This window comes from Pseudopipra pipra, chromosome 30 (genome assembly GCF_036250125.1).
Source record: "Pseudopipra pipra isolate bDixPip1 chromosome 30, bDixPip1.hap1, whole genome shotgun sequence".
Lineage (NCBI taxonomy): Eukaryota > Metazoa > Chordata > Aves > Passeriformes > Pipridae > Pseudopipra > Pseudopipra pipra.
Genome location: NC_087578.1, coordinates 1253910 through 1265014, shown reverse-complemented (window position 1 = coordinate 1265014; position 11105 = coordinate 1253910). Strand labels below are relative to the sequence as shown.

Here is an 11105-nt window from a genome sequence, read left to right as displayed (position 1 = left end):
CTCTCAGGCGATAAAATAGCTTTACACTTTATTAAATATATTAAATCTTAATAATTAAATAGTTATGGAGCAAAGCTGGCTCTGCTGAGCGTCCCGTCCTGGTCGTGTCTGAACAGCCCGGAGCACGGGGCGGATTTTGGGAGGGCGGCGAGCGACGCGGGACGGAGCCGGAACACCTCGGAAAACACCAAAACTCTGGCAAAGACCCAAAAGGGCACTTCTTTGGGAAGGGGGTGCCGGCTGCTGGGCAGGGAAGGATGAGGCCACCACGGGACCTCCGCCTCGGAGGGGTGCTCAGGCCGTGCTTGACGCCAGCAGCTCCTCATCCCGGGGAGCCCCACGACGTGCCAGGGTGTGGATCCAGCGTGACCGGGGCGATGCTGCCCTTGGACCATCCTTTCCCAGTGAAATCCATCCCTCTCCCTCGGCGAGAGGCGCGCCGGGCACCGCAGCCCTGCCGGGGAATTCCTGCCGCCGCCGCTGAGCCCGCGGCGTTCCCGCTGCCAGCGCCGGGCGGGCAGGTCTGGGCAGCTCCGGGGCTGGAACTGGTGCCAGGGCGGTGCCGGCGCTGGGTGGGTGCCCCGCGGGCTCAGGGTGCAGCAGCAGGGGATGGTTCTGTCCTCGGTGCCCCTCGTGGTGGTGTCCAGCCGGGGGGCTCAGGGTGTGCCACCAGCCCCAGGCACCCGCTGCCCTCCCCGCCGGGCAGACGAGACGCGCCGGCGTCGGATGACGGATCCGGGGGGGTATTTTTATCACTGACTGGAAGATTCCTCCGATGGTTTGGTTTTGTTGGGGTTTTTTTTCCCCTATTTTTTTCAGTCCTTGCAAATCCAAACAGCTCCAAGGAGGGGTGGGAGAGGCGGGGGCTGTGAGCAAAACCCCTCTGAGACTGGAGCCATCCCGACATCGGCCTCGCCGCAGTCCCTGGTGCAGCCCATGAGCGGCTCCGGCGTGTTCCCGGCTCTCACTGCTCCGGCTTTGGCTTTTCCAGGGAATTGTTCAGCTTCTTCAGCGTCTTTTTAATGCGCAGGGCGGTGAGGCGGGCGGAGGGGCTCTGGTACCAGCACTCCTTCATGACCCTCGCCAGCGCCGACAGAACCTGGGGGAGGCACAAAAAGAGGGATAAATGGAAGGGTTTAACGGGGGGGCAAAGGTCTGGCCCAGGGTGGGAGGGGGGCAGCCCCCCCGGGACTCACCGAGTCGGAGAAGAGGCGGTTGGGGATCACGGGGGTCTGCTGGTCCACACACACCACCTTCTTCATGTCCTCGAAGCTGGGGTCGCTGGGGACGGCGTCGAAGAAGGGCGGCCGATACTCCTCCACGATTCCTGTGGGAAGGGGGGCGGCGTCAGGGGTGAGGGCGGGCGGGGGGATCACCCCCATCCTGTGCATCACGGGGTGCCCGGAGGGTCTGGCATGGCTGAGCTGCTCCCTGCCTTGGGGGGCACGGGGGGAATCGCCGCTGGGATGTGCCGGTGATGGTGCCTATGGAGTGCACGGCTCTGGCACTGCTGGTGGCTCCGGCACCAGCTCCAGCCTTGACACTAATCCAGCCCCAGCCCCACCATGAACGCCAGCTCTGGCACCAGGTCCAGCCCCCAGCACCAGGTCCAGCCCCCAGCACCAGCTCCAGCCCCCAGCACCAGCTCCAGCCCCCAGCACCAGCTCCAGCCCCCAGCACTGCCACCACCTCCAGCCGTCACCCCAGGGCCAGCTGGCCCAGCTAATCTCCGTTTAGTGCCTCCATATGTCCGTGTCCCCGCAGGGTTTAACCTCTGTGGGATGCCCCGAGCCCTCGCCAGCTCCCTGCACCCCAAGGAGTAGCCCCCAAACCTCGGGGTCCCCTGGAGTCCTCCCCATCCCTGATGCCCTGAGGCCATCCTGGAGGGGGGGGGATTCTGGAAGGGTTAAACCCAGCTGGCTGAAGGTCGTCCCTGCACATGGCCGGGGTAATTCGGAGTAAATGTGTAATCTGAGGGAGCCCTGGGGCCCTAAATGAGATTATCCCGGCCAGACTGTGCCTGGGGGGACCTCCCCCCTCACCCGCCAGCACCCACCATTTAATTAATGCTTCTAATGGGCTTTGCCTGATGAGCAGCGCTGGCCGGGCAGCCCCGAGGAGGTTCCTCCCCGGCGCGGGGGGGACCTCATCCCTGTCCCCATTCCCGAGTTCCCAAGCCAAGCCCCAGCGGCCGAAGGTCCCGGCCGTGGCCGCTTTCCAGGCAGAGCTCGGGAGCTGCTTGTTTTCTAATCAGCGCTGAACAAACAAAGCACTGATTGAGCCTAATGGGCCCTTTAATCAGGGAGCCGGGTGCTGACACTAGATTACAGTGTTTATAATTTACAGCTAATCTTCTGGGCGAAGGAAAGGAGGAGAAAAAAAAAAAAGGCAACAAGAGAAGGAGGGAAGGACAGAGCAGAGCCTCACGGGGAGCCGGGAGCGAGCGGAGCCGCCGGGCTGGGATCCACCCACCGTTCACCGCCGTGCGCCGGGTGATCTCCCAGAGCACCAGCCCGTAGGCCCAGATGTCCGTCTTCTTGTAGGACTCGAAGCAGTCGGTGCGGATCTGCTCGCTCAGCACCTCGGGGGCCATGTAGCGCTTGGTGCCCACCCGGGGGTTGTTGCCGATGTCCAGGTAGTCGCTGCCCTGGGAGTGCATGACAGCCAGTCCTGGGGATGGGACAGGACAGAATCACAGTCACTGGGGTTGGGAAGGACCTTTAAGATCTTCCAGTTTAACTGTAAAAGGCCGGGATGTTGGCCTTGGTCAGTGCTGTGCTGGTGCTGTGTCCTGGGATGCTGCATCCGTGGGGCACCACATCCCTGGGGTACCACATCCCTGGGGCACCACATCCCTGGATCACACATCCCTGGGGCACCACACCCCTGGATCACACATCCCTGGAGCACCATATCCCTGGGTCACACATCCCTGGGGTACCACATCCCTGGGGCATCACATCCCTGGGGTACCACATCCCTGGGGCACCACATCCCTGGGGTACCACATCTCTGGGTCACATATCCCTGGGTCACACATCCCTGGGTCACACATCCCGGGGTCCCACATCCCTGGGTCACACATCCCAGGGTACCACATCCCTGGGTCACACATCCCTGGGGTCCCACATCCCTGGGGTCCCACATCCCTGGAGCACCACATCCCTGGGTCACATATCCCTGGGGTCCCACATCCCAGGGGCACCACATCCCTGGGGTACCACATCCCTGGGTCACACATCCCTGGGTCACACATCCCTTGGGCACCACATCCCTGGGGTACCACATCCCTGGGGTCCCAAATCCCTGAGGTACCACACCCTCCACCTCACCCAGGTCAGCGATGCAGCACTGCCGGTTGCTCTTCACCAGGATGTTCCTGCTCTTCAGGTCCCGGTGGGCGATGGCGGGCTTGCCCTGGGTGCCGAAGATCTCCACGTGGAGGTGGACGAGGCCGCAGATGATGGAGGAGGCCAGGCCCAGGCAGGTCTCCACGTCCAGGACCGTCCTCTGCAGGAAGTCGTAGAGGGAGCCGTTCTCGTGGTAGTGGGTGATGAGCCACAGCTGGGTGCTGGAGTTCCTCGAGGTCATATCAGAGGCGATGAAACCTGGGCAGGGAGAAGAGCTGGCACCGTGGAGCCCCCACTCAGCTGCCCCCCACGCCCCCAGCCCTGCCGGCCCCCCGCTCACCCAGGATGTTGTCGTGCCGGAGCAGGACAGTGTTGTAGATCTCCGTCTCGCGGAACCACGACTGCTCGTCCCGGGAGGAGAAGATCTTCACGGCCACGCTCTCCCCGTGCCACACGCCTCGCCACACCTCGCCGTAGCGCCCTTTACCTGCCACGGCCACGGCACTGTGCCACGCAGCCCCTCGGACCCCCATGCCCTGCCCACCCCCAGCATGGAGCACCGGGATCCCGATGGAGCGGCGCTGCATCCATTGGCCTTGCTAACATCCATCCACCCCCCCAGCCTCTCTGTCCCTCCCTCCCGGGGTTTTGGTTGGGTCTAACCCCCCTCTTGGGTCTGAAGTTGTGGTGGCATCGCCCAAGCACCGGCTGGGGCACCAGGGCAGCCCCCCCTGCTCCTTACCCACGCACTCCACGAGGGTGATCTGCCGAGCCACCGTTCTCTGCACGAGGAAGGGCAGCCCCGACCCGCTGCCCGTGGTGCAGTCGTCGTTCAGCAGGTCCTGCACAGCCGGGGCGACCGTGGGGTCAGCACAGAGGCCACCCCACCCTCCCACACCTCGGGGTCCCTCCCGGAGCTCACCCACCTCTAAGGTGCTGTCTCCCACCATGGATGCCTTCAGCATGAGGTCAGTGTCGCTGAGGTCACTCTGCTTCTGGCGGTGCTGGGCCACCTTCCAGCAGAAGAGCCCCGTGAGCGCCACGAGGACGAGGAGGGCAAGCAGAGGGACGAAGATCATCAGGAGGAGGTTGGGCAGGGAAGGCACTTTTCCCAGGGCATCTTCTCCTGGGTGGGGGAAATGGTAGATGGGAGCATGATAATGAAGGTCTTAGGGCTCAGGCTTCGACGTGGGAGGGTGGAGGCCTCGGGGTTTGGGCTTGGACCTGGAGAGGGTGGCTCTGCACTGGGTTCAACCCCACGGGTGGCAGCTCTGCGGGCACAGCCCAATAAGGGACACCTGAGGGCATCTCTCTGGCCCTGCCCACCTGGGAACAGGTGGCTCTGGAGGGGCTGAGTGAGGACAGGGATGATCTGCAGATCCAACCATGTGTCCAGCTGCGTGGGCAGCTCTGCCCCTCGCCCTGTACCTTGCAGGAAGATCTCCAGCTCGGCGTTGCACATGCGGGACTCGCAGCACCTCATGCCGTACTGCTCCGTCACGGGCGTGTTGCAGTGCTCCAGGATGTTCTGGGAGAAGCAGCCCCGGTGCTGGGTGATGGTCCCCTCCTCCCTCCTCTTGCTGACGAAGCACACCTTGCCCGTGCAGGTGGGCTGGCTGCAGAAGGGCACGTCGCAGGCGCACAGCAGCTCGTCTGCGGGCACGAGGAGGGGGCACGTTGTGCCACGGGACCACCCTAGATGGGGTGGCTGGTGGTTTTGGTGACAGGGACATTGTCCTAGGGACTCCTGAACCAAATTTTGAGAGTGGGCAGCCTGGGACTGTCATGGTCCAGAAGGGGAATGTGTCTGTGGGTGCTCAGTACAGGGAGCCCGTCCTGACAATTCTTGGAAAAGCTACAATCCAAGTACCAGCCCTGAACCTGGGGCTCGCCTGTCCCCACACCCCTGACAGGCACAGGATGGGCTGTGCATCCAGCCCCAGCAGCTGGGATTAACTGGGATGCACTGGTTCACATCCTGCCCGTGGGGTCCCAGAGGACGTGGGAGCCGTGGGAGCCGGATGCCGGGAGCCAGGATGGGATCAAAAGCCTCAAACTCAGCCAGTGCCTTCCCAGAGGGTGTTTCAGGAGCTGGATGCCAAACCCGGCGTCTTTCCTGGAGCTTTCCCTGACTTCCCCGAAGGCATTTCCCTGTGCTGTGGTGCTGGAGCAGCTCAGAGGGCGCCACAGCCCCGAACTCCCGATTTAGCTCTGCCCTTTCGCGCAGAAAATATCCCTCCTGGAATCAGCGAGTTCAGCGTGAGGGCAGCCAGGCGGCCAGCGGCGAGGGGACAGCGAGGGGACAGCGAGGGGACAGCGAGGGGATGTCTGGCAGTGGCCAGTCCCCCTCCTGTGCCCGTCATCCCCCTGCCCCAAAGGCTGCCCGGTGCCAGCGCTGTGGGGTGGTGGCAAGGCCATGTTGGGGTTGGTGGCCCCGTGGGCAGGACGGGGACTCGGTGGGGACTCGTCCCCTCAGTGAGCTCTGCTGCTCCTCCCCAGCACAGCCACACTGCCCCTGTCCCCCCTGCACAAACACGGCCGGCTGGATCCGCCCCCAGGTCACCTGGTGCTCCCCTGGGATGCTGAGCAGCTCCTCCCCACAATCATCATCATCATCACCCCTGGGAAGGAGCGCTCTTTAAAGCACGTGGTGCCAGCCTTCCCCGTCTCCCCTCCGGTGACGGCAAAGCACTTGATCAACCACAGTTAATTAATTAAGCCGAGATCCTCCCTGGGGAGTGGGTCACCATCCCGCAGGGGCACAGCCCCTCGCTGAGGACGGCGCCGTCCCCGAGGAGCCCTGGCTCCCTCTGCGGGAGGTTATTTTGGGCGGAGACGCTCCCAAAAAGCCGAGGGTTTGTTTTAACCTGCTGTTCGCCCCCTCCCGTTGGTACTCACCGGCTGCGAGGCCGAGGGACAGAGTCATCAGCGCCAGCACCGCGCGGCCACCGGCTCCACACGGCATCGTCCTGCGGAGAGAGGAGCGGTGAGAGCGGCCCCCGCGCCCCCGAGGGGCTCATCACCAGCCCTGGGGGGCTTTGGGGAGGAAGAGGGGGGACCTGGAGAGGGAGAGGGCGGGCGGAGCGAGGTAGGATGGGCTGCTTCCAATGGAGTTTGGCTCCGGACATCCTGGGTACAGCCCTTCCTGAGAGCACATCCCGGGACCTCCCGAGCCTGGGGGACCTCCCGACCGTGGCACTGGACACCACGGATGGCACTGGGACCGGGACCCTGCCCTGCCCACGCTGCCCCAACATCCTTCCTTTGTGCCAACGATCCGTATTCCAGCATTTCCCACCATTCCCACGGCTCCTGCTCTGTAAAACCACGGCCCCCACGGGCTCGGCACCGCTGGAGATTCCAGGTTCAGCAAGATCCAGGCCTTGGGATGGAGCTCAAAGGCCTCACACCACGTGCACCGGAGCCTCCGAGCGCCGCTGGCCGCGGTCCGGGGCTCGATCCCGGCGGGGCTTTTGCACCGAGCTTATCAATGACACAAACAGGGGCAGCCAAAAATTCCCTGCTGTGCCTCGGGGGAAGTTTGGCTATTTTTTCTCTTCCCATATTTTTTTTTTTTTGACTTGTAAAAGGGACGTTTCTGCCAAGGCAAACACGGCGGAGCCCCCCCAGTGCCCCCCGCCCCGCTCCGCGGCCGCGGGCTCCCGGCCCCTCCTCGGCTCATTCTTCGTGGTTCCCGACATAAACACGCCAAAGGCTCCGTTTCCTGCAATTGAAGAGCCCAGCCCAGGGCTGCCGGGACAGGAATCAAGATTGTTTAGATTCTGGCCTTGATGGGGAAGCGGAGTCACGCAAGCCCAGCCCTCGGGAGCGCGCTCAGACGCGGCTGACCCCGGCAGGCTCCGGCAGCGCCGTAAAACGGGCTTTTCCTCCCCGAAATAACTCGCTTGGTTGTTGCTCGCGGGGAGGAAGCAGCGACCGGGTGCCAGGTCCGGGGGCTGGAGGGCAGGAGTGAGATCTAGTCCCGGGTGCCCCGTGCCGGGAGCGATGCCGGGCTGATCTCCATCCAGGTCCTCGGCTGGGCCAGGATCAGCTTTGTTTTAAAATCCCAACTCCCCTGGACCTGGGCTGGGATCAGCTTTGTTTTAGAATCCCAACTCCCCTGGACCTGGGCTGGGATCAGCTTTGTTTTAAAATCCCAACTCCCCTGGACCTGGGCTGGGATCAGCTTTATATTAAAACCTCAAACCCCCTCGGAGCTGGGCTGCTGCTCCCTGAGTGCCCAGGGTGCCCCCAGGCACTGTGCTTCTCCCTGCAATTCTGAGAGCTCCAAAATGCATCTTTTTAAAGTCAAGCCGAGTCTCTCAGGTGGTGAATTCCCTCCAGGGAGCCCCTTCCATTAAATCCCAAGCCTTAGATGGCTGTGGGGTATTTGTTGTGAAACACAAAGTGGGCAGGGCCCAAAACTTTGTTGTATATGAAATATCACATGGCTTGTTGTTGTTACCAAGAGCAAACCTTAATCCAGAGTCATCCCTGGCATCCCATTGGAAAAACATCCTGAGTGTTTCCGTAATGGATCAAATCAGAGCCTGCACCTCCATCCCTGTCCCCAGCCTTCCTCCTTTGTCATCAGGAACTGCAGCTCAAGGACTCTCCTGTCACCCAGAGCATCTTTCCCCATCTATGCCATACCTTTTGGGATTTGTAGCAGCACCAGGAGATGGAAAAAACCCCAGTGAAAACCTCTTGGATGGGACGTGGATGCCGACAGGAGCGGCTGGGAATGATGGGCACCACAGCCGGGGGGTGCAGAGCAAGACCCAGCCCTGGGAAGGGGAATTTCCCCGTGGAGGTGGAGGAGGAGGCAACAGGAGTCCAGGGAAGGGTGGCTGGGCACAACCCTTGGGATGGGTAGGATGGTTCAGGGTTAGGGTTAGGGTCTTACTGGGGGGGGCTTGGCTGAGCTTCACATTCCTGGTGCTTCCGCCCTCCCCTGCAGTTTCTGCTGCTCCCAGGGGGGTTTGACACAGGATGTGGCTCCTGACTCAGTTCCCTGTGCTGCCTTTTCACAGGGAGCCAGACACAGCCGAGCCCCTCGTGCCAGTGCCAGTGCCAGTGCCAGTGCCAGCTGAGGGGGAGCTGGCATGTGCCAGCTGCCGGCGTGAAGGACACTGCCAGAGTCAGCAGGAGCTTTGCCACAGCTCCCAAGGCTCCAGCCTGGTTTCAGGCTCAGGGGGAGGTTTTCCTCTCCCTGCCCGGGGCTGCAGGAGGGTCACGGATGCAGCAAAGCCACGCTCACCCTCCGGCACAGGAGGGATGCTCGGCTCAGGGAGCTGCACTGGAGGGGCTGAGCCACCCCAGCCCCTCTCCCTGATGGGCATTGCTGTTCCATGAACATGAGACACACACAGAGAGCAGCAAAACCCACCCAGGGTCACCCCAGCGTGGGGCTGGCACTGCCCCCTGCTCCTCGTGCAGAGCAGGGACGAGGGCAGTGACCCTGGCCTGGCCTCAGGGAAGGCTCTGTGCCCACAGTGGGACAGAGCTCCGTGGTGAGGCTCATCCCAGCTTGGCTCTGGAGATGGAGCCTCTTCAGCAGCCGTTTGGCTCTTCCTCACCCACCCCTCCTCTGAGAGCCCCAGAGTTTGGCTGTGCCAAAGGGGAACATGGAGGTGGCACATCCTGCAGCATCTCTGCCGCCCTCGCTCCAGCCCCTGGCTAGAATTGCTGTCAACTCTCCCTCATTTTTCCCTGTGGCTTTTCAAAGTACACCCGAATTCCCCATTTCCCATGTTGATTCCAGCCTTTCCGTTGCAGCTGCGTGTTACTTCAGCTCTCCAGCAAGAACATGGGGACGGATCCTGTCACCAGCCCACTGGTGTGGAGCCAGATTCCCCCTCCCAGCCCCAATTCCAGTTTCTCCAACCCCGGTGCTGACACCGGTGTCCCACCGAACGTGAGGGAAACGGGGGCAAATCCTGCTTTCAGCTGCCCCGGGGGTAAATCAGGAGGGAAATGCTGAGCTCAGCACAGCCCCAGACCCTGCAGTGCTTCCCCACTCACCTACAGCATCGGCGTCCCGCGGGCGCCCACGGCACTGCCCGGCCCTGGCGAGGCTCTCCCGGCCACGGTCCCGCTCTCGGAGCCGGGGCAGCTCTGCTCCGTGCCCTGCACCCCGGCTTGGAGGAGCTTCATGGGTCTGCTCCCCTCCCGTCCCGGCACCGGGGCAGCTCCCGCGGCTGCGGCCGTGCCCGTCCCGGTGGGGCAACGTCGCCGTTCCCGGCCCGGCCCCGGGGGCTCGGCAGCCCCGTCGTCCGACGCAGCCGCTTGGCAGGAGCTCTGTGGTCTGGATGTGGGAGAAGTCAAAAAAATGTTTCTTATTACTGCCTCTTCCTGCCTGGCTTCTCTCCACCACTCCCAGCTAATAAAGCATTTCCTATTGCTGAGCACACAGCCACGACCGGCCTCCCTTCCTCCCGCTCACCGGGCCCCAGCTCCATCCTGGTTGCTCTCCCTCGCCCGTTCCTCCCGCCTCGTCCTTCCCCGGGCTCTTTCCCACATGGTTTCCCAGCTTTCAAAGCCAACCCAAGCCCATTGTGGGGACATGGCCATGAGAGCTCCTACCCTGGGCATCCCCAGGAGAGCAGCTTTGGTGGCGATGGGAATGTTCTAGAGGGATGCCGTGGGAATGACCCTGGCATGCTTGGCCATCCCTCCCTCTCCAGCCTCCAGCCCTCGTGGGGATGGAGCATCACAGCCCCTCAAGGGGCTCCCTGGTTATTCCATGTTGGACACAACACTCTGGGATGGGGCACGGGAGGATTTCGCCCCTGGGGTACAACGTGGCATCGGGGGGTGCCCCACTGGGGATGCTGAGCCCGGCTGCGGGCACGGAGCCAGGCTGGCTGGGCCAAGGGGCTCATGCTGGCACAGCCCTGGCCCTCCCCACATGATGCCGCGGTGGCTGGCCGCTGGGATGCCGCCGGCAGGGCCGTTCCCACGGCGGGAGGTTGGGCACTTCCCGCTCCCCCAGGGCGCACGGGACCGCGGGCGGCGGAAGCGCCGCTTCCCCTTTTGCTGCTTTCGGGGCTGTTCTTTGGGCCACCCCAATCTCAGCTGCTTCACACTTCTCCCATCCTCTCCTGCCCCTCCAGTGCCTTCCCAAGCCCCATCCCTGCCTTTCTCCCAGCTGCTCCACCAGCACCGTGACTCCATCCAGCATTGCAGCCTCTTTCCTAACCAGGTGCCAGGGCCTGCTTTGCCACCCCGTTCCCATTGCATCACCAGCCCCAGTTGCATCAGGAACCCACCCGGAGCCTCCTTGTGCCGGGGCACCGCGGCGGCGGAGCTTTGAGTCTCGCCGGCCGCCTCGCCCCGCTATCAGCCGTGATCTAGGAAGTTTAAACAAACAAAAGCACAAAACCAGGATAAAACACCAAGGACCTTCACGGGTGACCTTGCCCGTGTGCCGGGCCCGGAGCTTTGGGAGCCGGCGCGGGGGAAACGGGTAGTTTCCATCAGATAGGAGCCGCCCCGGAGGAAGCCGGTGCCTGCAGACATCTTATCTCCGTGACCATCTTTGCTCTGCTCTGCAGGTCTCTGTGATCCAGCTGCAGATCAGCCCCTCCCAGAGTTATTCCTGGATGGCTCCTGCATCCCCCCCATGGGAGCAGGCACAGGGTGGGCATCAGCACCCCAAATTTAGGGCTGCGGGCAGGGGTTGCCCCAGGCAGCCAAGCACACCAGGTCTCTGGCAAGGGCGGGTGCCAGCTGGTTTGATCCCCATAACTCCGT

The 11105-nt window shown here is 63.0% G+C and overlaps 1 protein-coding gene and 1 long non-coding RNA gene across 2 annotated transcripts; one reads left to right on the top strand and one right to left on the bottom strand.

Annotated features, from left to right (window-relative positions):
* Positions 1-5: 5 nt before the first annotated feature.
* Positions 6-9675, bottom strand: ACVRL1 (activin A receptor like type 1). The gene is made up of 10 exons (XM_064638984.1): positions 9375-9675; positions 6249-6319; positions 4779-5003; positions 4277-4476; positions 4093-4192; positions 3691-3837; positions 3333-3608; positions 2473-2670; positions 1197-1327; positions 6-1099 (listed from the first exon to the last, which is right to left on the bottom strand). The coding sequence occupies exons 2-10, from the start codon at positions 6313-6315 to the stop codon at positions 965-967; spliced, it is 1479 nt and encodes a 492-aa protein (XP_064495054.1). The 5' UTR covers positions 6316-6319; positions 9375-9675; the 3' UTR covers positions 6-964.
* LOC135404311 (uncharacterized) lies at positions 6252-9757 on the top strand. The gene is made up of 2 exons (XR_010425607.1): positions 6252-6336; positions 9129-9757. It is a non-coding gene; the product is annotated as an uncharacterized LOC135404311 (long non-coding RNA).
* Positions 9758-11105: the final 1348 nt, after the last annotated feature.

Excerpts from the sequence above, each read along its gene's own strand:
- ACVRL1 (XM_064638984.1), bottom strand. The coding sequence starts at position 6,315 with ATGCCGTGTGGAGCCGGTGGCCGCGCGGTGCTGGCGCTGATGACTCTG. Across the intron at positions 1,328-2,472 it reads CCGGCGCACGGCGGTGAACG|GAATCGTGGAGGAGTATCGG; the intron begins GTGGGTGGATCC and ends CCCTTCCCACAG. Across the intron at positions 1,100-1,196 it reads ACCGCCTCTTCTCCGACTCG|GTTCTGTCGGCGCTGGCGAG; the intron begins GTGAGTCCCGGG and ends TGCCTCCCCCAG.